This window comes from Takifugu flavidus, chromosome 1 (genome assembly GCF_003711565.1).
Source record: "Takifugu flavidus isolate HTHZ2018 chromosome 1, ASM371156v2, whole genome shotgun sequence".
Taxonomy (NCBI): Eukaryota; Metazoa; Chordata; class Actinopteri; order Tetraodontiformes; family Tetraodontidae; genus Takifugu; species Takifugu flavidus.
In genome coordinates this window covers 3,680,022-3,704,427 of record NC_079520.1, presented here as the reverse complement: position 1 = coordinate 3,704,427, position 24,406 = coordinate 3,680,022, and the positions used below count along the sequence as shown (strand labels likewise).

Here is a 24,406-nt window from a genome sequence, read left to right as displayed (position 1 = left end):
TATCGATCTTCTCCCCACAGTTTGTTTGGCAACTTCTCCCTTCACACCAGATTATTCCAAAACACTTTGCACATGCAGGCTGGTGTAAACAGGAAGGTAACAGGTCTGATCTGGTTACAGTGACCATCCACCTCGCCTTCTCGCAGCGTCATGTTTCTACTGCAAGGTGGAGCCTACTCACCTCCAAAACTCTGGAGGAACAACCTCCAATTCTACCTTGGCTGCTCCACCATGTTTGGGCTTTAGTAGAATCCACATGTTGCTCACCATGTTACTTTTATTTTGAGTCCCCCAACAACCAGCAGCAGCAGAAGCACTTAACTGGAGTGGAAAATGTTCCATTTGAATGATTCTCCAGCTGTGAGCTGTCTGCTTTGCAGATTTTAACATTTGAACAGTGTCCGATTCATGTCTGTCTTCTCTGTTTTCTTGTTTTGAAAATATATGCCCTTGCAAATATGGCAGCAACATAGAAAGTGAAAATGAAATTTGACACTGAGGAATTGCAAAGAATTTGCTGTTTTTCTTTTTCCACTTGGATGAAACTTCAGGCTTTGTATACTTCCTTCTTTTATTTGTATTTGATGTATTTGTTCTTGCTGTTCGACTTTCTGAATTATTTAAAAGGCAGCAATTAACCAGTGGATACGTGATATTATTGTGAAATTTTCATAGAGCCTTTTTTTCTTGCAACAGCTCCTAAAATGTCAGAAGTGGGATTCGAACCCACGCCTCCAGAGGAGACTGCGACCTGAACGCAGCGCCTTAGACCGCTCGGCCATCCTGACATGGAACCCAGGTTCTGAGCTCTCCTGCTCTATGGTAATGAGCTTTGGGTAATGACCGAAAGAACAAGATCACGGCTACACGGGCCGAAATGAGCTTCCTCCGTAGGGTGGCTGGGCTCTCCCTTAGAGATAGGGTGAGAAGCTCTGCCATCCGGGAGGAACTCGGAGTAGACCTGCTGCTCCTCCGCGTTGAGAGGAGCCAGATGAGGTGGCTTGGGCATCTAGTTAGGATGCCCCCTGGACGCCTCCCTGGTGAGGTCTTCAGGGCATGTCCCTCCGGTAGGAGACCCCCGGGAAGACCCAGGACACGTTGGAGAGACTATGTCTCTCGACTGGCCTGGGAACGCCTGGGGATCCCTCCGGATGAGCTGGAAGAGGTAGCTGGGGAGAGGGAAGTCTGGGCTTCTCTTCTTAGGCTGCTGCCCCCAAATATGGCAGCAACATAGAAAGTGAAAATGAAATGAAATTTAACACTAAGGAATTGCAAGTGTTTTTTTCTTTTTCCACTTCGAGGAAACTTCAGGCTTTGTATACTTCCTTCTTTTATTTGTATTTGATGTATTTGTTCTTGCTGTTTGACTTACTGAATTATTTAAAAGGCAGCAATTAACCAGTGGATAAGCAATATTATTGTTAAATTTTCATAGAGGCTTTTTTTCTTGCAACAGGAAGTGGGATATTACAATTACAGTAGGAATGTCAGAAGTGGGATTCAAACCCACGCCTAAACGTGTGGTTGCCTGTAAAAATGTCTGAATGTCCGCACAGCAGAAATCTTTATTTATATAGCAGTTCTGGTAAGGAATTACTGCCAAAATACTAGATTATATAATATTAAAATTAAACAGAGCGCTGATCTCATATTTTCTCTTGATGTGAATGGGAATTGCATTGTTAGTCTTGTGGTATAGTCCAAAAACTAATGTCAGAAGTGGGATTCGAACGCACGCCTCCAGGGGAGACTGCGACCTGCGTAAGTTTGAGAGCGTTTAAACAGGATCAGCCAATCACCGCAGCTGCGAATTTCATACCTCAATATGATTGGTGGATCCTTCCCCCTTCGGTTAAATTCCCCTCGCTGACCAATCACAGCGCCCAATTTTTGAAAACCGGCAGGTTGATCCCGCCTCCTCGTTTTTTTTCGCCCATTAAATTGTGCGCAACCGCTGTTCGTTCATCTCTTCGTAGAAAGCGGCAAATAAACGATATTGACATGGTGAGTGTTTAGCGACACACACGAAATGGATGATTATATATATTATTTGGGAGAACTAGCGTTGTTTTCGATTTTGTCATGTTGTGTTATATGTTCGTGTTTCGCGAGTCTTCGCTAGCCGCTAGTTGCTAATACGTCGACGGGTTTTTGCAAAACTACAATAGAGTCATCCATCGGCTAAAGTGTGCGCTTGTGAGATTTTAGCAGTGTCGAGTATTAACTCCTTTATTACGTTGTTGTGGCCTGTACTCCCCCACCCCCACTGCTGCTACTACAGTGGAGCGACATTTTGATGGGGGGGTGGAAGTCTATTTCACACTTACTTTACTGACAACGCTGTAGTTTCGTTACTTTATTAGCAGCAATGGTTCAGTAACATTATAGTTTGTATAAATTATTATATACAGTAGAGTGAGAGGAAAAAAGCTGCAGCCCTCTTTCATTCCATAAAGTTAAATACATGAAATGCTGCTGATCTGAGCGTCAAATGTTCACGCACTCTCATGCAGATGCCCTCGGTGGGTTCAGGGCATGACCCCTAATGTCTGCTCATACGTTTATTTTGATGGCATTTAAATAATGTCTGTGTGTTTATGTCATAAAAGGCAGCAGCAAAGAAATCACACAAGGCGATGGGAGACGGAGAGTGGATGTCTCGCCTTGGTCAGTTTGCCAGCACTGGGGTCTGGCCTGCAAGGGAGGGCAACAGGCCAGCCCCCCGACAAAGAAAATGGTTTGATTTGTATAAAAAGGTAAGTAGCTTATTAAATTATACTATTAATACTGATAGAAATTGGGCCCTATATTAATTCCAAGGATTTATAATTTCTAGGTTGAATAAATGTGGTATAATGTAAATTTGTAATTACTAAAAAAGAGAAGCCATCATTTAAGATGTATGAAAAACCTTTTAAGCAAATTACTGTTGTTTTCAGATTGAGAAGTGCCCAAAGATGTCCCATGGACAAAGATCCTTGTTCGGGGACATGATAAATTGCATCTGTGGGTTCCACGTACAGAAGGTAACAGTGTGTGTGTGCGTACGTGAGTTCATTTCAGTTTAGTTTATTTGTAAAGTGCAGTTAATGCAATGAGTTAAGTAATGATGCTTCTGCTCCGTCATGAAGGGACAGCCAGCTGCAGCAGCTGTCTCTCAAGCTCCTGCTCCTGCCCCTGCTCCTGCCCTGCAGCAAAGCCCTGCAGGCAGCGATGTCCGAGGGACCCCAGTGTTGCCCCTGGCAATGGTATTTGGATAGTTATTCACATTTAAAAATTGACAATAATCAGATTGCCTCAAATGTGAGTGTCTTCTTTTCCTTTTGTCTACAGACTCCACCAGCTCCTGTCCACAGTTCCCCGTCTTCTTCAGGAGTGTCTGCCACTGTGTCTGTAAGTAATACTAGATTTAATTTAATGTTGTGTAGAGCATGAGATGTGGTTATTAACAGGGTCGGCTGTATTGTCGTTTTGTTGATTTGGTTCTGTTTTGTCTTTTGTATAGACTGCTGCCTCCAGCCCTCTTGAGTCCACTCTTGGGACGCCAGCAGGAAATCAGCTGCCCCGTTTATGGTCAGAGACCTTGCCGGTTGAAGACCATAAATGGATTTCTAAGCGGCTTTTCCGAACTGGACCCAAGGGAAAGCTGGCGCTTCAGGACCACCTAAAGCTCTGGTACTTCCCACCTCAGCCCAGCGGGGTGTATAATCAGGCTCCAGGTCCAGACTGCTTTTTTGCCCATCCACTTCTTGTCTGGATGCCATACAAGTTGTGGAAGGTGAAGGTGGTCTGTCCCAACCAGGGCTGTGGGCTGCACCAACTAAGTGGTGCGGGCCTGCATAAGAGGGCACGGCAGGTTCTGGATGTAGATCGGACCTACAACATGGTGGCAGAAACTTTAATCTGCAATAAATGTAAATCCTCCCATGTGTCATGGAGCCAGACTGTGCTCACACAGCTGGACCTGGCACATCGGTCAGAATTTAGGGTCATCCTTACACGAAAGTGAGTATTTTCTTTCTCGCCATGTCTTACACACAAGTTTGTACAATATTCTTACTGATATGTTTTCTATCTATATCCAAGGTACGCTTGTGATATAAGGGTGGTCCGGCTTCTGCGGGACAGAGGACTGGGCAACAGTCCGACTCGTCTCCTGAAGCAGCTGAGGGAGAACCACACAGAGGAGTGGCTGAACCGAGTGGCACGGTACACCACGGAGTGTGTGGACTTCCTCCAGCGGCCAGGACTGTTGCCCACGGTCTTCCCTGAGCCTCCACAACCTGCTGTGGTGCCTAGCTGTAAGTGGCTGCTGTCAGTTTACAGCCAGGACGTCCTGACGAGGATGGAGGACATCCAGGCCCGGCTCACATCCGTTTACGGATCCATTTTAAAAATGGATTCCACAAAAAAGGTTAATAAAAATATTTCTAAAAGTGTCTGCTGACATTATATATATTATTATATAATTGCAATTAGTACGCCATTTTTCTCAGTCATCATCACGGAGGTCCTATACATTTTATGTGTTTCAGATCACAAAGAAGTTGGCAGGGACAGCAGAGGGGACAGCACTCTGGCTGACTTCAGTTGGCAATGAGCATGGCCAGATACTCATGAGTGTGATGACCGCTCAAGATGGAGCAGGCCTGGACCTGATGGCTGCAGGCTAATGAGAAGATTCCAGGAGGCTGGTGTGGATCCCCCTGTGCTCCTCTATGTTGATTGTGGATGCTGCGCCCAGTTGGGAGAGACAAAGATGAGTGCCAGATTCAGTGGATGGCCAGACCTTGCCATCAGGCTGGATATCTGGCACTTTATGCGCCGACTCGCTGTGGGCTGCACAACCAATGCTCATCAGCTGTATCCGCTTTTTATGTCACGTCTATCGGCGTGCATATTTGAGTGGGATGCTGCTGATTTAGCTCGGTTGTGTGAAGCTAAAGAGCAGCAGTTCAGGGCGCAGGGCTCGTCTGTCCCTACTGGCGACATCCACAAGCATCTGTCGAGGGAGGAGCTGACTCTGCATTGCCGGAGAAGGACACGTGGGGAGGAGACCACCGTCCAGCTGGTGGAGGAGCTGCTACATACCTTGATGGGAAGCAGAGGCAATGACTCCCTTGGAGTTCCCCTGCTTGACAGCGAGAGGATGGAGCACATCTGGAGGGTCCAGAAGAAGCACGTAAAGTGCATCCAGGATCTGCCAGGTGTTGCTCTGTACATCAAGACAGGGGAGCTCTCAAAGGGAGGAGTGATTCTCCCCATTTATAGATGTGCAAGGGGCTCGACATCTCTGAAGTCTTTTCACCGCCACCACCTGAACCGGTTCATTCCAGGTGTGTCTGACAGACTCGTGTGTTGTGTAATCTAAACCAATCCAATAACATTTTCATCATTTTAATTTTTTTACCATGCATTTCCAGGGACCTCTGCCAACAGTGTAAATTTTCAAATTTACCTGTTGGAAGGGCTGCACAGGTGGAACCAGGACCATGATGCTGCAGCCCTCTCCTCTGGGTCATCTGCTCTCCGCAGTTACTCTGGTGACCTGCTTCACTGTGTGAACAGCAATTACCAGAGCTGTTCAGCAGGAAGTTGGTACCGGAGTTCTGCCCACCCTCCCATTACACCGGTAAGCACACGTGAGCTCATGAGTGATGTCACTAAATATTCAAATATTTTATTAATTTTTCTGACGGTGTATGAATCATTGTTCTTTCAGGAGAGCTCATCGGGATGCAGTATCTCTTCAGGCAGACTGGCCAGGCACTGCAAGATATGCACCCCGATTCAGAGGAGACGGCTCAGCTAATTGAAGAGCATGATGTGGTGGACAGCGTGGAGGAAGAGGAGGGTTTCTCTGACCTCCCAGAAGATCCGACAGTAGTCGAGGTCCTTGAGCCCTCTATACCTCCTACTGCCACTGTGGCCACATCAGTTGTCTCGTCCCCGGCACCCTGGACACCCACCATCACAGCTCCCAAGCCTTCTACACCGGTAGCTCCAAGCGCCACAGCACCCAGGTCATCAGTGGCTGCCAACCCATCTGCGCTGCATACCAGCACTCCAGCTACTACATCTGTAGCTGCAGCTGAAGATGTGGTAGGTGACAGAATGCTATTTAGAATGTATGAGTATAGCTCTGTACAATTTTTAAAAACATTACGTTTATACAGTCACATTGTCAATGTTCAGTGTCAGTGAAGGCTTTATATTCTTATCTAAAATGTTTATCATTTGCACAGGTTGTTGATGACAAAAACAGGCCTGGGTACCAGCACGTGGACAGCCTTGGCGAGTACCTGGTGGAGCTTCGGGAGCAGACAGCCCTCTTTTTAAACCGGCAGCAGACCGACAGCATCATCTCCCTGTGGCAGAACCTGCAGGACTATGATAAACAGCAGGTGGTTTATGCTGCACGGCACCAGGGCAGACTGTTGAGAGGCCGATTTAGAACACCAAAGAAGCCCTCAACAACCCCTGGTGTGGAGAGCACCACTCGCTGTACGCTGGGGGCAAGTAGCGTTCCTGCTCAGTGGCCTGACTGCTGCCGGCTGGTTGAGAACATTTTCATAAGGTTGTGCAACCTGCATCCAAGCCCCTTGAAACGTGGCAAGAAGACTGATTCGAGGTGGTCTATAATTCTGAGGGACTACCATCGAATCAGACAGCTTGTCACTGGCAATGCGCTTGTGATGCAGGATACAGACATTCAACTGGTTGAGGTGAACCAGAACACCCTCATCCAGTGGCACAACCGAAGGCAAAAAGGACTGAAGCTCTCCGTGAGGCTCCAGGGCACTGTCCTGCCTACAGCCCTCCCAGTGTCCACACAGCCTCTTCAGGAGGCAAGAGTGCTCCCTGCAGAGCCCATGCAAGCACGGGAGGAGCTCCAGTACCAGCTGCCTGTCAGTATGGCAGGCCAGGCACAGCAAAGAGCAAAAAGGAAGCTCTTTGCTATAGCCCCAGCACCAGTACCTTTTGTGGTACCTCAGCTTTTGCCACCAGCTGGGGTGCTTCAATTAGTTGTACCGGTGACCTTTATGCAGGGTCCCCTTGTCACCCCAGGTTCTGCCACCATTCTTCCGTCAAAGCGACCGTATAAGCGTACAGACAGCGGAAATAAATGCAAAAGATGTGGGGAGTTCCGCAACGCTGAAACTGGCCACACCCAGTACCGGGGCAAAGTGTTCTGTCCGAGTACAGAACACTTGTCAAAAGAGCAGTGGCTGGAAGAAGTGAAAAAAAAAAAATTCAATAATTTGTAAATAGTCAGTTGGGAATAATGTAAATAGTTGAATATTTTTATGCAAGAATTTATTTGGTAATTTTTTTACAATAGTATTTCTATATTCCCATTTTCTGGAGGGAAAGAAAACTCCTTGACAATCAAAAGTGTTGTTTTTTTTTGACAGTATGCTGATGTTTCCAAGGTCACCGGTTCAAATCCCTCACACGGTCGTCCAAAAAAACTAAAACAAATATTAAAAATACGGATTTCTCATCAGACAGCCAGGAATATATAAATATGGGCACAGAAAAGCCCCCTTTAACTCTTTTTCCTCCCCCTTCCCCATCTTTGACGGACAAATGTTCGCCTGACATTTCAATCAGGCGACAACAGTTTGGCCACTGAGCTGGTGAACCACTTCAGCCAAGAACACACCATTTTGTGCTTTGGACTCCAGGAGTGAACACAGCCTTCTTTCTAGGAGACCTGAAGCATCCAGTTAGCAACCAGTCCTGATGTCTTGCAGCATAAACAACCCTGTCTTTGCCAAATTTGTCAAGACTCTGCCACAAACATGTTCATTGTTCAGGGTCAATCCAATCCTGCCTGCTCACGTAGCGCCACCAAGTATTCAGCCAGTTCATCTACACGGTCCATTCCAGGAATGCTGTGGTTGTTTACAGCCTGGAAAATAAAATGTGGAGGAGGCACGGCTGAAGGACAAAGGACAGCTGAAGGAGGGGGGATTTCTGTGATGGGATCTGAAACCATTAGATCGGCAAGTGTAGCTTCCATCTCCCAAAAAAAAAAAAATCCCTCATCTGCATCTTTTGGCTCCTCAACATCCAGCAACTGGGATGTCTCCTCAGAATTGGGGTGCATGTCTTGTAGAGGTTCATTATTCTGCCTCAGCAAGTACTGCACCCCAATGGGTTCCCCTGAGAAAATATTACATCAGGAAATTTTGAACAGAACCATCCTAAACTCAAATAAAAACAATGCACACAGGCATATTTGACACTACCTGTATAGTTTGCAGGTGGTGAAAACCCTGGAAAAGGTTTACTGCCAAACACCTTCTCGTAGTTGCTGTTCACACAATGAACCAACTCCCCTGTGTACGTGTGCAAAGTTGAAGGTTCAGCTGTGACAGCAGCAGCGGCCCGGTCTTGATTCCAGGGACTGAGTCCTTCCAAAAGGTAGATGTGGTAGTTCAGGTTTGCACTGTTCCCTTGAAAAACAAGTAAAGGAATTGAATTGAATCAGATTTATTGCCATTGTTCATGTAATACACAGTATTACACAAGCTAGGAATTTGTCTTGGTGTGACGCTGCGACATTCAACATAAAGAAGACAACACTAGAATAAGATAAATAAAATAAAATAAGACATATATACAGTATATACATAAATAGTAAGAAAAGTGTAAGAGATTCCTGATAAATGAGAAAAAAAGAGTTTTACACAGAGAACACTGTAAGGTAATGGTTAGAACCCAAAATCACTGTGGCCCATAGGCCAACAAATTCTTTTATCATTGGTAACAAAAACATTTAGCACAAACCTGGAATGAATCAATCCAAATAGCAGTGAAACGATTCCAGAGACGTGGAACCGCTGGCACAGTGAAATGTAATACCACTCCTCCCTTTCTAGTGCCCCCAGTCTCCGTGTATGATGCAACACAGTGGAGCGACATTTTGATGGGGGGGAGTCTATTTCACACTTACTTTACTGACAACGCTGTAGTTTCGTTACTTTATTAGCAGTAATGGTTCAGTAACATTATAGTATGTATAAGTTGTTATATACAGTAGCGTGAGAGCAGTTGTGCGCAATTTAATGAGCGAAAAAAAACGAGGAGGCGGGATCAACCTGCCGGTTGTCAAAGATTGAGCGCTGTGATTGGTCAGCGAGGGGAATTTAAACGAAGGGGGAAGAATCCACCAATCATATTGAGGTATGAAATTCCGAGCTGCGGTGATTGGCTGATCCCGTCTAAATGCTGTCAAAAACACGCATGTCGCACCGTCAAAGATGGGGAAGAAGGAAAAGGAAAAACAGGAAAAGAGAGAAGGGGGGCTTTTGTGCCCATAATTATATATTCCTGGCTGTCTGATGAGAAATATGTATTTTTAATCTTTGTTTTAGTTTTTTTGGACGAACGCGGGAGGGATTTGAACCGGTGACCTTGGAAACATCAGCATACTGTCAAAAAAAAAAACTCACTTCTGATTGTCAAAGAGTTTTATTTCCCTCCAGAAAATGGGAAAATAGAAATACTTTTGTAAAAAAGATTAACAAACCAATATATATTAACAGAAAAACAATTTTTGTATAAAAATATTCAACTATTTACAACAAAAATCATTCCCAGATGACTATGTACAATTTATTTTGACATTTTTTTCACTTCTTCCAGCCACTGCTCCTTTGACAAGTGTTCTGTACTCGGACAGAACACTTTGCCCCGGTACTGGCTGTGGCCGGTTTCAGCGTTGCGGAACTCCCCACATCTTTTGCATTTATTACCACTGACCGTACGCTTATACGGCCTCTTTGATGATGGAAGAGTGGCAGAACCTGGGGTGACGAGGGGACGACCCTGCATAAAGGTCACCGGAAGAACCCATTGATGCACCCCAGCTGGTGGCAAAAGCTGTGGTACCACAAAAGGCACTGGTGCGGGTGCAGGTGCTGGTGCTATAACAAAGAGCTTCCTTTTTGCTCTTGGTGCATTGTCATCAACAACCTGTGCAAATGATTAAACATTTTAGATAAGAATATAAAGCCTTCACTGACACTGAACATTGACAATAAGTTACGTGACTGTATAAACGGAATGTTTTTAAAAATTGTACAGAGCTATACTCATACATTCTAAATAGCATTCTGTCACCTACCACATCTGCAGCTGCTGCTACAGATGAGTAGCTGGAGTGCTGGTATGCAGCACAGATGGGTTGGCAGCCACTGATGACCTGGGTGCTGTGATGGTGGGTGTCCAGGGTGCCGTGGACGAGACAACTGATGTGGCCACAGTGGCAGTAGGAGGTAGAGAGGGCTCAAGGACCTCGACTACTGTCGGATCTTCTGGGAGGTCAGAGAAACCCTCCTCTTCCTCCACGCTGTCCACCACATCATGCTCTTCAATTAGCTGAGCCGTCTCCTCTGAATCGGGGTGCATATCTTGCAGTGCCTGGCCAGTCTGCCTGAAGAGATACTGCATCCCGATGAGCTCTCCTGAAATAACAATGATTCATACACCGTCAGAAAAATTAATAAAATATTTGAATATTTAGTGACATCACTCATGAGCTCACGTGTGCTTACCGGTGTAACGGGAGGGTGGGCAGAACTCCGGTACCAACTTCCTGCTGAACAGCTTCTGGTAATTGCTGTTCACACAGTGAAGCAGGTCACCAGAGTAACTGCGGAGAGCAGATGACCCAGAGGAGAGGGCTGCAGCATCATGGTCCTGGTTCCACCTGTGCAGCCCTTCCAACAGGTAAATTTGAAAATTTACACTGTTGGCAGAGGTCCCTGGAAATGCATGGTAAAAAAATTAAAATGATGAAAATGTTATTGGATTGGTTTAGATTACACAACACACGAGTCTGTCAGACACACCTGGAATGAACCGGTTCAGGTGGTGGCGGTGAAAAGACTTCAGAGATGTCGAGCCCCTTGCACATCTATAAATGGGGAGAATCACTCCTCCCTTTGAGAGCTCCCCTGTCTTGATGTACAGAGCAACACCTGGCAGATCCTGGATGCACTTTACGTGCTTCTTCTGGACCCTCCAGATGTGCTCCATCCTCTCGCTGTCAAGCAGGGGAACTCCAAGGGAGTCATTGCCTCTGCTTCCCATCAAGGTATGTAGCAGCTCCTCCACCAGCTGGACGGTGGTCTCCTCCCCACGTGTCCTTCTCCGGCAATGCAGAGTCAGCTCCTCCCTCGACAGATGCTTGTGGATGTCGCCAGTAGGGACAGACGAGCCCTGCGCCCTGAACTGCTGCTCTTTAGCTTCACACAACCGAGCTAAATCAGCAGCATCCCACTCAAATATGCACGCCGATAGACGTGACATAAAAAGCGGATACAGCTGATGAGCATTGGTTGTGCAGCCCACAGCGAGTCGGCGCATAAAGTGCCAGATATCCAGCCTGATGGCAAGGTCTGGCCATCCACTGAATCTGGCACTCATCTTTGTCTCTCCCAACTGGGCGCAGCATCCACAATCAACATAGAGGCGCACAGGGGGATCCACACCAGCCTCCTGGAATCTTCTCATTAGACCTGCAGCCATCAGGTCCAGGCCTGCTCCATCTTGAGCGGTCATCACACTCATGAGTATCTGGCCATACTCATTGCCAACTGAAGTCAGCCAGAGTGCTGTCCCCTCTGCTGTCCCTGCCAACTTCTTTGTGATCTGAAACACATAAAATGTATAGGACCTCCGTGATGATGACTGAGAAAAATGGCGTTCTAATTGCAATTATATAATAACCTTTTTTGTGGAATCCATTTTTAAAATGGATCCGTAAACGGATGTGATCCGGGCCTGGATGTCCTCCATCCTCGTCAGGACGTCCTGGCTGTAAACTGACAGCAGCCACTTACAGCTAGGCACCACAGCAGGTTGTGGAGGCTCAGGGAAGACCGTGGGCAACAGTCCTGGCCGCTGGAGGAAGTCCACACACTCCGTGGTGTACCGTGCCACTCGGTTCAGCCACTCCTCTGTGTGGTTCTCCCTCAGCTGCTTCAGGAGACGAGTCGGACTGTTGCCCAGTCCTCTGTCCCGCAGAAGCCGGACCACCCTTATATCACAAGCGTACCTTGGATATAGATAGAAAACATATCAGTAAGAATATTGTACAAACTTGTGTGTAAGACATGGCGAGAAAGAAAATACTCACTTTCGTGTAAGGATGACCCTAAATTCTGACCGATGTGCCAGGTCCAGTTGTGTGAGCACAGTCTGGCTCCATGACACATGGGAGGATTTACATTTATTGCAGATTAAAGTTTCTGCCACCATGTTGTAGGTCCGATCTACATCCAGAACCTGCCGTGCCCTCTTATGCAGGCCCGCACCACTTAGTTGGTGCAGCCCACAGCCCTGGTTGGGACAGACCACCTTCACCTTCCACAACTTGTATGGCATCCAGACAAGAAGTGGATGGGCAAAAAAGCAGTCTGGACCTGGAGCCTGATTATACACCCCGCTGGGCTGAGGTGGGAAGTACCAGAGCTTTAGGTGGTCCTGAAGCGCCAGCTTTCCCTTGGGTCCAGTTCGGAAAAGCCGCTTAGAAATCCATTTATGGTCTTCAACCGGCAAGGTCTCTGACCATAAATGGGGCAGCTGATTTCCTGCTGGCGTCCCAAGAGTGGACTCAAGAGGGCTGGAGGCAGCAGTCTATACAAAAGACAAAACAGAACCAAATCAACAAAACGACAATACAGCCGACACTGTTAATAACCACATCCCATGCTCTACACAACATTAAATTAAATCTAGTATTACTTACAGACACAGTGGCAGACACTCTTGAAGAAGACGGGGAACTGTGGGCAGGAGCTGGTGGAGTCTGTAGACAAAAGGAAAAGAAGACACTCACATTTGAGGCAATCTGATTATTGTCAATTTTTAAATGTGAATAACTATCCAAATACCATTGCCAGGGGCAACACTGGGGTCCCTCGGACATCGCTGCCTGCAGGGCTTTGCTGCAGGGCAGGAGCAGGAGCAGGAGCTTGAGAGACAGCTGCTGCAGCTGGCTGTCCCTTCATGACGGAGCAGAAGCATCATTACTTAACTGCACTTTACAAATAAACTAAACTGAAACGAACTCACGCACGCACACACACACTGTTACCTTCTGTACGTGGAACCCACAGATGCAATTTATCATGTCCCCGAACAAGGATCTTTGTCCATGGGACATCTTTGGGCACTTCTCAATCTGAAAACAACAGTAATTTGCTTAAAAGGTTTTTCATACATCTTAAATGATTGCTTCTCTTTTTTAGTAATTACAAATTTACATTATACCACATTTATTCAACCTAGAAATTATAAATCCTTGGAATTAATATAGGGCCCAATTTCTATCAGTATTAATAGTATAATTTAATAAGCTACTTACCTTTTTATACAAATCAAACCATTTTCTTTGTCGGGGGGCTGGCCTGTTGCCCTCCCTTGCAGGCCAGACCCCAGTGCTGGCAAACTGACCAAGGCGAGACATCCACTCTCCGTCTCCCATCGCCTTGTGTGATTTCTTTGCTGCTGCCTTTGATGACATAAATACACAGACATTATTTAAATGCCATCAAAATAAACGTATGAGCAGACATTAGGGGTCATGCCCTGAACCCACCGAGGGCATCTGCATGAGAGTGTGTGAACATTTGACGCTCAGATCAGCAGCATTTCATGTATTTAATTTTATGGAATGAAAGAGGGCTGCAGCTTTTTTCCTCTCACTCTACTGTATATAATAATTTATACAAACTATAATGTTACTGAACCATTACTGCTAATAAAGTAACGAAACTACAGCGTTGTCAGTAAAGTAAGTGTGAAATAGACTTTCACCCCCCCCCCCCCCCCATCAAAATGTCGCTCCACTGTAGTAGCAGCAGTGGGGGTGGGGGTGGGGGAGTACAGGCCACAACAACGTAATAAAGGAGTTAATACTCCACACCGCTAATATGTCACAAGCGCACACTTTAGCCGATGGATGACTCTATTGTAGTTTTGCAAAAACCCGTCGACATATTAGCAACTAGCGGCTAGCGAAGACTCGCGAAACACGAACATATAACACGACAACATGACAAAGTCGAAAACAACGCTAGTTCTCCCAAATAATATATATAATCGGCCATTTCGTGTGTGTCGCTAAACACTCACCATGTCAATATTGTTTATTTGCCGCTTTCTGCTAAGAAATGAACGAACAGCGGTTGTGCGCAATTTAATGAGCGAAAAAAAACGAGGAGGCGGGATCAACCTGCCGGTTTTCAATAATTGGGCGCTGTGATTGGTCAACGAGGGGAATTTAGCCGAAGGGGAAGGATCCACCAATCATATTGAGGTATGAAGTTCGAAGCTGCGGTGATTGGCTGATCCTGTATAAACGCTGTCAAAATCGCGCAGGACGCAGTCTCCCCTGGAGGCCTGGGTTCGAATCCCACTTCTGGCATTATTGTGGTTTACAGCAAGGAGAGGGCGGACATAATAGACTAGATTCGTTTTTTTAAAATTAAATACATCGAAGAAGTGATTGCATTTTGCTGTCACTCATGTCACTCATTTACTCTTAAAATGTAAATACGTTTTGCGTGTCACACTCCTGTGTGTAGTACAGCGCTGATCCACCAGAGGGCAATCACAAATGTAAACAAAAAATATTGAAAATATTTTCGCAATTGCCTTTAGATTGCCTGTGTTCAGGTCGCAGTCTCCCCTGGGGGCATGGGTTCGAATCCCACCTCTGACATTAGCTTTTGGACTATGCCTGAAGACTAAGAACACAATTCCGAGGAGATCAAAGATCAGCAGCACTCTGTTTAGCTTTAAAATTTGTTAACCTGCTCAGTTTCTTATATTTTAGCAGTGATTCTTTACCATAAATTAAGATTTCAGCTGTGCGGACATTGGAACATTTGTTACATGCAACCACACGTTTAATATAGCCTCTTAATTTTGGGTTGGATTTCTCATTTTCAGAATTATTTTCTGAATTCATGACCAGCTCAAAAGCTGACTTGAAGTCACAACATAACAGGAGGGATAGACTAGCTTTTGTATTTTCTTTGGAAATACAGGGAAGATGTGCATGCATGCTGCTGTCACTAATGTAATGTTTGAAGACATTTTATGATACTGCTGACTGGACTAGATCATATGTTTCAGGTTAGGTAGAAAGCACTGACCAATGTTAGAGAATGAAATAACTTTTTTTTTTATTGAATCAAATACCGTTAGGCATTCAGGTCATGGTCTGTTGAATGTTGACGCTGAATGATCACTTATATTATTTTCATCAAGTTTGCATGAAAAACTGAGTTTTCGCATTTGCACTTGAAATACAAGGAAGAGGTGCCTTTTTTCCTCTAATTTTCAGAGTATTCAAATGTATTCTGGATAGTTTGACTGTTGTGGTTTTCAGCTACAGCTGACGTTAAACGCGCTGCAACGCATGTCACACTTCTGTGGGCAGTGTCGCACTGAACCACAAGCGTTGCGTGATTGCTCTCTAGTGGATCAATGCTGTACTGCACACGGAAGTGTTCGAATCCTACTTCTGACATCGTTTTTGATGTACCAGAAATTTAAAGATAATTTTAGTTATGATAGATATGACATTTGTTGCTTGTATAGGCTTCTACCATTCTTTTTAATATCAATTCATACACGGAAGGATGGTTTGTTGGGTGGTGGTCGAGGGACCCTGGATAGCTGCCAAAAAGACTACCTGTATGTGTAGCCAATGTTGTCATTTTCAGGGCAAATATTGCCAAAAAAGAAGATTCAGAATGTTTTACTCTTGATGTTTGCTGTTGTGAACACTTCCTAGTGTAGTACAGATGTTAGCCACCAGAGGGAAGTGGCGGAACGAGTAAGTCAGGATGGCCGAGCGGTCTAAGGCGCTGCGTTCAGGTCGCAGTCTCCTCTGGAGGCGTGGGTTCGAATCCCACTTCTGACATTATTATAATTATTATTATTATTATTTGTGTACGCCAAGAGACTTATCCCTCGGTATCTCTGATGTAAGATGTCTGCGTAGATTCTTTTTTTATATAGCAGTTCTGGTAAAGAATCCCTGCCAAAAGATAAGAATAGGTGGAAACCACAACAATAAAGGCATTGCGGAAATATATTCAATATTTTTTGTTTGCATTTTAAGCAATATTTTTGCTCTGAAAATTACAACACTGTCTATAAATGCAGGTAGTCTATTTTATCTGGATGTTTCAGCTAATCAGGGTCCCCTGACAACCGCCCCACAAACTGCGGAAATGTTGGACAGAAGGAACCCAAGGTAGAATTCTGTGTCAACTGGACTGCTTTTCTTCTGTTTGAAGACGTTTCGCCTTCTATCCAGAAGGATGATGTATTTGGAGGCTTTTAAATAGGCCTTCGTGATCTCTGAATACTCTGAGGTCTCGACATATTATGAGTCATTTCCCTTCCCTCTGTAATCAATTAGGTTTCATTTACATGAGGACATTATAAGATGCAGGATGTCACATAATTGTCTGATTTATCTGTTGGTATTGACATCCAATGTTGCTGATCATTCTCTGCTGAACAATTTTATAAAAAGAAAATAATGACAGCAATGACAGCTCTTCAGAAAGATATTTATTCAACCATGTCAGGTTAGTGTTGGTACCTGCCTTGACTCTGCGTATGTCCAATGAGGTGTGTGGATTCTTCTAATGATTCACTGAATTGCAAAGACAGAGAGGTTTGGCAGGTTGTGTTCAACTACCAACATTCTGTACAACATGTTTTAATTGTAGGTTCTGCTGCAGCAGTGTAGACATTAACCTAGAAGTAGAAGCTAGTATCAGTCCTGATGAGGGTATTCCTCTAACTTCTGTCATTAGAAGTTCTCTTAAGATTAATTTAGAGTAAAACTAAAGAATACTATTTGCTGAAGTGGTTTAAATTTTTTCTCTGTTGGAAGCTTTTGTCCCCTGATGGACAAGTGTTGAGGGCAGAAAAGTGCTGGTTTGTCCCAGACATACATAAAAATGTCTCCTTCGATTGGGGACAGTAGAGGGACGTTGTGGTACTTCTCAATCTCTGGAGACAGGTTGTGTCTTTGCAGATGAATGATTTGCGCAGCACACATCTGCAAATGTCTTTGTTTGCTTCCCACGGTTTATTTCACATCCTGATTTGTTTCCTCAAATGCATGAGACAAATCCACACGCTCCGCTGCACATTCAGATGCCGCAGGAGCTTTTATTCGGGCAGAAAATGCAACTTTGAAACTTTCCAGCTGCACTGGCCACAGCTTTCATTTCACTGCAAGTGATTTCCCATCTGAAAGCAAGGATGGATTTGGATTAGTTGAATTTTTTGACACTGTCCACCCTGAAGGCCAAATAATATTCAGCACTTTCTCTCTGTGAGTTCTGCTGTGTGAAAGCCACAATGGCTTTTTTGCTTGTATCACATCTGGGAGACTCTCCAGAAGGAAATGTGTGCTTTCAGGTGGCCCTGCAGCCTCCTCTTGCCTGTAACTTTGGAACATGATTTAACAGCATTTAGCAGCTCTACCGTTCACTTAATCAAACCCTCTGGGTGTTGAGGAAGCTGAGGCAGCACAGATGTTGTTTGCCACGTCGTAAGTCATATTATGGCTTTTCCACAGTTCTGGGAGTGTTTTCTGACATTTGTTTTGGGATTTGATGATGTTACACGGTTGTTAGGTTTTGTTTAAAAAAAAAAAAAAATTTAGACCTTCATTAATTATTGTTGCAATGTCCGTTTAAGAAGGAGTGCTGTTGAACCTGGCTCATAATGGGACGGGCTCATGTTTTTTTTTTATCATCTGCACTTTATAGGCTCATTCCAGCCAAATTTCTTTCAGAAAGTCTGCTTTGGCTTCCTCCATTTGTTTGGACAAGAATGTTCTGGATTTAAGCTTTTCAAATTCACCATGAATTATTATAACTCATGTAGTATTCTTCATTTTAAAAAGCTAATTTTGCAAAACTGTTTTTGTTTAGCCCAGTGTAAGTTATCAGCTTTTGATAACTTTTTAAGTTATCAAATCCAAAACTTTGAAACCAATTATTATTGAAGATATAAAACATTTTTATCGATCTTCTCCCCACAGTTTGTTTGGCAACTTCTCCCTTCACACCAGATTATTCCAAAACACTTTGCACATGCAGGCTGGTGTAAACAGGAAGGTAACAGGTCTGATCTGGTTACAGTGACCATCCACCTCGCCTTCTCGCAGCGTCATGTTTCTACTGCAAGGTGGAGCCTACTCACCTCCAAAACTCTGGAGGAACAACCTCCAATTCTACCTTGGCTGCTCCACCATGTTTGTTGCTCACCATGTTACTTTTATTTTGAGTCCCCCAACAACCACCACCAGCAGCAGCAGAAGCACTTACCTGGAGTGGAAAATGTTCCATTTGAATGATTCTCCAGCTGTGAGCTGTCTGCTTTGCAGATTTTAACATTTAAACAGTGTCCTGTTCATGTCTGTCTTCTCTGTTTTCTTGTTTTGAAAAGATATGCCCTTGCAAATATGGCAGCAACATAGAAAGTGAAAATGAAATTTGACACTGAGGAATTGCAAAGAATTTGCTGTTTTTCTTTTTCCACTTGGATGAAACTTCAGGCTTTGTATACTTCCTTCTTTTATTTGTATTTGATGTATTTGTTCTTGCTGTTCGACTTTCTGAATTATTTAAAAGGCAGCAATTAACCAGTGGATACGTGATATTATTGTGAAATTTTCATAGAGGCTTTTTTTCTTGCAACAGCTACTAAAATGTCAGAAGTGGGATTCGAACCCACGCCTCCAGAGGAGACTGCGACCTGAACGCAGCGCCTTAGACCACTCGGCCATCCTGACATGGAACCCAGGTTCTGAGCTCTCCTCCTCTATGGTAATGAGCTTTGGGTAATGACCGAAAGAACAAGATCACGGGTACACGGGCCGAAATGAGCTTCCTCCGTAGGGTGGCTGGGCTCTCCCTTAGAGATAGGGTGAGAAGCTCTGCCATCCGGGAGGTACTCGGAGTAGACCTGCTGCTCCTCCGCGTTGAGAGGAGCCAGATGAGGTGGCTTGGGAATCTAGTTAGGATGACCCCTGGACGCCTCCCTGGTGAGGTCTTCAGGGCATGTCCCTCCGGTAGGAGACCCCCGGGAAGACCCAGGACACGTTGGAGAGACTATGTCTCTCGACTGGCCTGGGAACGCCTGGGGATCCCTCCGGATGAGCTGGAAGAGGTAGCTGGGGAGAGGGAAGTCTGGGCTTCTCTTCTTAGGCTGCTGCCCCCGCGACCCGACCCCGGATAAGCGGTAGAAGATGGATGGATGGATGGATGCTCTGTTGGACAAATGCTATATAGCAGCAAACTTTAACTCCATACCGAGACATACCGAGAGACCGCAACAGTAATTGCAACATCTCCTGGCGTGTCCAGGAAACGCCAGCCTGACATATTCTTATTAATGTGGTGCGGTTGCCATCTGGCGGATCATTGCTGTACTGCACATGTCAATTGCAGTTACATATAGGCTTGTGTTTCACGCCAGCTGTCGTGAGAAGGAGCAAGGTGCACGTTTGCTGTTGGTAAATTATAAGAGTAAAACTTTCCAGAATACATTCTGAATATTCTTTGTTTAAGTTTCAAGCAATTTTGAACTGAAGATTGCAACGTTGGTCTGTAATATTTGTCTACCCACTTTCATGTCTGATCAGAAACACAATAAAGCATGAGCCAGACCGTGGAGAACCAGTGGCTACTACTGTGTGCCACCTCTTCAGGTCAGGACTCAGCAGTCCACTTACACCTAAAGGAGAGCGGGCACTCCTTTGAGGACAGCCAAGTATGGGTACTGAAAAACCATCATTAAACAGAGATGCTGGGCTATGGCACTTCCTATTACCCACATACAATGCAGTACTCCACTCCTTCCAACAACAAACCAAACGTTCACACCATTTTAGGAGACCTAGTGACTCACCACCATGTGAGCCAGCAGACAAAGGGGAGACACACCAACTGAAACTAGGTTGAACGACCCTGCCAACGACTCTCAGGTGACCACCCAGATCATTAGCACAAGGGCTTTATGGTCCACAAGGGCTGTATTTTCAAGCTCTGTCCCCAGCGAGTTCAGAACTGAAGAAGCCTTATGGATAGAAGGCGAAACGTCTTCAAAAGAGAAGAAAAAAAAGTCCAGTTGACAAAGCAAACCACCTTAGATAATTATGACCTGGATGATTGAGAATCTACGCAGACATCTAACATCAGACATACACAGGGATACGTCTCTTGGCGTACAGAAAAAAAGTTATCAACTTTTGAGAACTTTTTAAGTTATCAAATCCAAAATTTTGAGACCAATTATTATTGAAGATATAAAACATTTTCATCGATCTTCTCCCCACAGTTTGTTTGGCAACTTCTCCCTTCACACCAGATTATTGCAAAACACTTTGCACATGCAGGCTGGTATAAACAGGAAGGTAACAGGTCTGATCTGGTTACAGTGACCATCCACCTCGCCTTTTCACAGCGTCATGTTTCTACTGCAAGGTGGAGCCTACTCACCTCCAAAACTCTGGAGGAACAACCTCCAATTCTACCTTGGCTGCTCCACCATGTTTGTTGCTCACCATGTTACTTTTATTTTGAGTCCCCCAACAACCACCACCACCAGCAGCAGAAGCACTTAACGGGAGTAGAAAATGTTCCATTTGAATGATTCTCCAGCTGTGAGCTGTCTGCTTTGCAGATTTTAACATCTAAACAGTGTCCGATTCATGTCTGTCTTCTTGTTTTGAAAAGATATGCCCTTGCAAATAGGGCAGCAACATAGAAAGAGAACTAGCGGGAGAACTAGCGTTGTTTTCAATTTTGTCATGTTGTGTTTGTTTACCAACAACTTTATACGTGACGTTTACATGATCCGTTACATGTTCGTGTTTCGCGAGTCTTCGCTAGCCGCTAGTTACTAATACGTCGACGGATTTTTGCAAAACTACAATAGAGTCATCCACCGGCTAAAGTGTGCGCTTGTGACATATTTGCGGTGTGGAGTATTAACTCCTTTATTACGTTGTTGTGGCCTGTACTCCCCCACCCCCACTGCTGCTACTACAGTGGAGCGACATTTTGACGGGGAAGGGGGTGGAAGTCTATTTCACACTTACTTTACTGACAACGCTGTAGTGTCATTACTTTATTAGCAGTAATGGTTCAGTAACATTATAGTTTGTATAAATTATTATAAACAGTAGCGTGAGAGGAAAAAAGCTGCAGCCCTCTCCTCTGGGTCATCTGCTCTCCGCAGTTACTCTGGTGACCTGCTTCACTGTGTGAACAGCAATTATCAGAGGCTGTTCGGCAGGAAGTTGGCACCGGAGTTCTGCCCACCCTGTGACGGGTGTAATTGGGACCCAAAAGCAGCACTCTGGAAAGCTGGGACCGGTGGTAATGACCTTTATTAGTACATGGGCAAACAGGAACTCAGGCAGACAAGGAAACACAGGAAACAGTCTGTTCTTCAGGCTCAGGGCCCACACAAAGTCTGTGGGTTTCAGGCTCTGGGATTGGGTTGAGCTGAGCCAGAACGCGGAACCGAGGGGGAAGGACGTGAACCCTCAGAACCATACAGTTCCGTTTACAGCGCGCAGGAGTGGCAGAGAGGGGCTTACAGGAGATGAGGCCGACAATGCAGCAGAGCAGACTGGGGATGAGCTGCAGCAAAGTCAGGACCAGGCGGAGAAGTCAGGACCAGACAGGAACCAGAAACGCTGAGGCAGAAGCCGTGGTCAGGGACAGAAGGCTGGTGAGTTTACCAGGAGACAGGCGGTGCAGGCAGGTCAGAGGCAAAAAGGTTGGGCAACAGGAGGTCAGGCAGGTAAGAAGTGCTGGAGAGTCTTTCATGGAAATGCTGAAGAACAATCAGGCAAAGAGTGAGAGTGCAGGGGAGGCTAATAAGCAGGGCTGATTGGTAATAAGCTGCAGCTGTGCTTGCAGGTGAGTGGAGTTGAGCTGATGGGGTGGGAGTGGCTGACAGGTAGAGTGGAGCAGAGGCAGGGAGAGTAGAAAATTACTGAGGCAGAGGGACAGGAGGGAAGTGGGAGAATGGAGCTGTGACACCCCCCGTTACACCAGTAAGCACACGTGAGCTCATGAGTGATGTCCCTAAATATTCAAATATTTTATTAATTTTTCTGACGGTGTATGAATCATTGTTATTTCAGGAGAGCTCATCAGGATGCTGTTTCTCTTCAGGCAGACTGGCCAGGCACTGCAAGATATGCACCCCGATTCAGAGGAGACGGCTCAGCTTATTGAAGAGCATGATGTGGTGGACAGCGTGGAGGAAGAGGAGGGTTTCTCTGACCTCCCAGAAGATCCGACAGTAGTCAAGGTCCTTGAGCCCTCTCTAGCTCCTACTGCCACTGTGGCCACATCAGTTGTCTCGTCCACGGCACCCTGGACACCCACCATCACAGCTCCCAAGCCTTCTACACCGGTAGCTCCAAGCGCCACAGCACCCAGGTCATCAGTGGCTGCCAACCCATCTGTGCTGCATACCAGCGCTCCAGCTACTACATCTGTAGCTGCAGCTGAAGATGTGGTAGGTGACAGAATGCTATTTAGAATGTATGAGTATAGCTCTGTACAATTTTTAAAAACATTATGTTTATACAGTCACGTAACATATTGTCAATGTTCAGTGTCAGTGAAGGCTTTATATTCTTATCTAAAATGTTTAATCATTTGCACAGGTTGTTGATGACAAAAACAGGCCTGGGTACCAGCACGTGGACAGCCTTGGCGAGTACCTGGTGGAGCTTCGGGAGCAGACAGCCCTCTTTTTAAACCGGCAGCAGACCGACAGCATCATCTCCCTGTGGCAGAACCTGCAGGACTATGACAAACAGCAGGTGGTTTATGCTGCACGGCACCAGGGCAGACTGTTGAGCGGCCGATTTAGAACACCTAAGAAGCCCTCAACAACCCCTGGTGTGGAGAGCACCACTCGCTGTACGCTGGGGGCAAGTAGCGTTCCTGCCCAGCGGCCTGACTGCTGCCGGCTGGTTGAGAACATTTTCATAAGGTTGTGCAACCTGCATCCGAGCCCCTTGAAACGTGGCAAGAAGACTGATTCGAGGTGGTCTTTAATTCTGAGGGACTACCATCGAATCAGACAGCTTGTCACTGGCAATGCGCTTGTGATGCAGGACACAGACATTCAACTGGTTGAGGTGAACCAGAACACCCTCATCCAGTGGCACAACCGGAGGCAAAAAGGACTGGAGCTCTCCGTGAGGCTGCAGGGTACTGTCCTGCCTACAGCCCTCCCAGTGTCTGCACAGCCTCTTCAGGAGGCAAGAGTGCGCCCGGCGGAGCCCATGCAAGCACGGGAGGAGCTCCAGTACCAGCTGCCTCGCAGTACGGCAGGCAAGGCATGGCAAAGAGCAAAAAGGAAGCTCTTTGCTATAGCCCCAGTACCTACACCAGTACCTTTTGTGGTACCTCAGCTTTTGCCACCAGCTGGGGTGCTTCAATTGGTTGTACCGGTGACCTTTATGCAGGGTCCCCTCATCATCCCAGGTTCTGCCATCATTCTTCCATCAAAGAGGCCGTATAAGCGTACAGACAGCGGAAATAAATGCAAAAGATGTGGGGAGTTCCGTAACGCTGAAACCGGCCACAGCCAGTACCGGGGCAAAGTGTTCTGTCCCAGTACAGAACACTTGTCAAAGGAGCAGTGGCTGGAAGAACTGGGAAAAAAAAAAGTCAAAACAATTTGTAAATAGTCATTTGGAAATAATTTGTTGTAAATCAGGGGTGGGGAACCCTTTTCATATCGAGGGCCATTTCAATTTTTATAAAGTCCTCCGAGGGCCATACTATTATGAACACATACCTAGGGATGCAAAAAAAAAAAGTCTACAACCACTGTGTTACTAAGTCTCATGATTGCTGCATTTGAGTTTGAATTATTTATTTAGCACACATGCATATAAAATCACCAAATAAATAGAATAAAATTACAAGTAAAATATGTTTTCATGATCATACAAAACAATAAAAAGAGGTGCAGAGTTGAGGCAAGAGACCCGTAAGGGCCTGTTCGAGGCCTCTACTCACAAAAACTGCAATACAAGATAATCAAGAAAATAAATGAAAAGAAAGAAAGATAAAGACAATAATAACAACTAGAAAGCACTCGGAGAGCGCAGACCTCCGCCAAGCGCAACAATTCCTGGCATATTGTGATTTCCACCATAAATATTAGTCCACATATACTTTGACTACATATTTAGATTCCTTGACCATAAAAACATACCGTTAGCCACTGGAATCATAACAATATATGTCTTAGTTCAATAGTTATTCACAAAAAAAATTCACGCTTTGAAACAATTTTACTTGGTCCG

The 24,406-nt window shown here is 45.4% G+C and overlaps 3 protein-coding genes, 1 long non-coding RNA gene and 3 other non-coding genes across 10 annotated transcripts; 3 read left to right on the top strand and 4 right to left on the bottom strand.

Annotated features, from left to right (window-relative positions):
- Positions 1-705: 705 nt before the first annotated feature.
- On the bottom strand, positions 706-788 carry trnal-cag (transfer RNA leucine (anticodon CAG)). The gene has a single exon. It is a non-coding gene; the product is annotated as a tRNA-Leu (tRNA).
- A 1,594-nt stretch (positions 789-2,382) lies between these two features.
- LOC130513095 (uncharacterized) lies at positions 2,383-8,493 on the top strand. 4 transcript variants are annotated; one of them, XM_057011699.1, is made up of 10 exons: positions 2,383-2,756; positions 2,940-3,026; positions 3,132-3,248; positions 3,334-3,393; positions 3,506-4,005; positions 4,087-4,414; positions 4,536-5,336; positions 5,424-5,632; positions 5,723-6,102; positions 6,246-8,493. In XM_057011699.1, the coding sequence occupies exons 1-7, from the start codon at positions 2,637-2,639 to the stop codon at positions 4,671-4,673; spliced, it is 1,350 nt and encodes a 449-aa protein (XP_056867679.1). In that variant the 5' UTR covers positions 2,383-2,636; the 3' UTR covers positions 4,674-5,336; positions 5,424-5,632; positions 5,723-6,102; positions 6,246-8,493. The 4 variants fall into 4 exon arrangements, with proteins under 4 accessions (XP_056867679.1, XP_056867672.1, XP_056867656.1 ...); XM_057011692.1 differs by lacking the exons at positions 2,383-2,756; positions 2,940-3,026; positions 3,132-3,248; ... (1 more) ...; positions 3,506-4,005; positions 4,087-4,414 and having other exon boundaries at positions 4,679-5,336; positions 5,723-6,099; XM_057011676.1 differs by lacking the exons at positions 2,383-2,756; positions 2,940-3,026; positions 3,132-3,248; ... (1 more) ...; positions 3,506-4,005; positions 4,087-4,414 and having other exon boundaries at positions 4,679-5,336.
- LOC130513172 (uncharacterized) lies at positions 8,076-9,098 on the bottom strand. Its single transcript, XR_008946636.1, has 3 exons — positions 8,797-9,098; positions 8,256-8,462; positions 8,076-8,169 (listed from the first exon to the last, which is right to left on the bottom strand). It is a non-coding gene; the product is annotated as an uncharacterized LOC130513172 (long non-coding RNA).
- Positions 9,099-10,108: 1,010 nt separating this feature from the next.
- On the bottom strand, positions 10,109-12,545 carry LOC130513086 (uncharacterized). The gene is made up of 5 exons (XM_057011664.1): positions 12,152-12,545; positions 11,743-12,070; positions 10,863-11,664; positions 10,566-10,775; positions 10,109-10,475 (listed from the first exon to the last, which is right to left on the bottom strand). The coding sequence occupies exons 1-5, from the start codon at positions 12,397-12,399 to the stop codon at positions 10,153-10,155; spliced, it is 1,911 nt and encodes a 636-aa protein (XP_056867644.1). The 5' UTR covers positions 12,400-12,545; the 3' UTR covers positions 10,109-10,152.
- A 3,321-nt stretch (positions 12,546-15,866) lies between these two features.
- trnal-cag (transfer RNA leucine (anticodon CAG)) lies at positions 15,867-15,949 on the top strand. The gene has a single exon. It is a non-coding gene; the product is annotated as a tRNA-Leu (tRNA).
- A 2,818-nt stretch (positions 15,950-18,767) lies between these two features.
- Positions 18,768-18,850, bottom strand: trnal-cag (transfer RNA leucine (anticodon CAG)). The gene has a single exon. It is a non-coding gene; the product is annotated as a tRNA-Leu (tRNA).
- A 3,142-nt stretch (positions 18,851-21,992) lies between these two features.
- Positions 21,993-23,782, top strand: LOC130531677 (uncharacterized). The gene is made up of 2 exons (XM_057043800.1): positions 21,993-22,596; positions 22,748-23,782. The coding sequence occupies exons 1-2, from the start codon at positions 22,231-22,233 to the stop codon at positions 23,780-23,782; spliced, it is 1,401 nt and encodes a 466-aa protein (XP_056899780.1). The 5' UTR covers positions 21,993-22,230.
- The last annotated feature ends 624 nt before the right edge of the window (positions 23,783-24,406 follow it).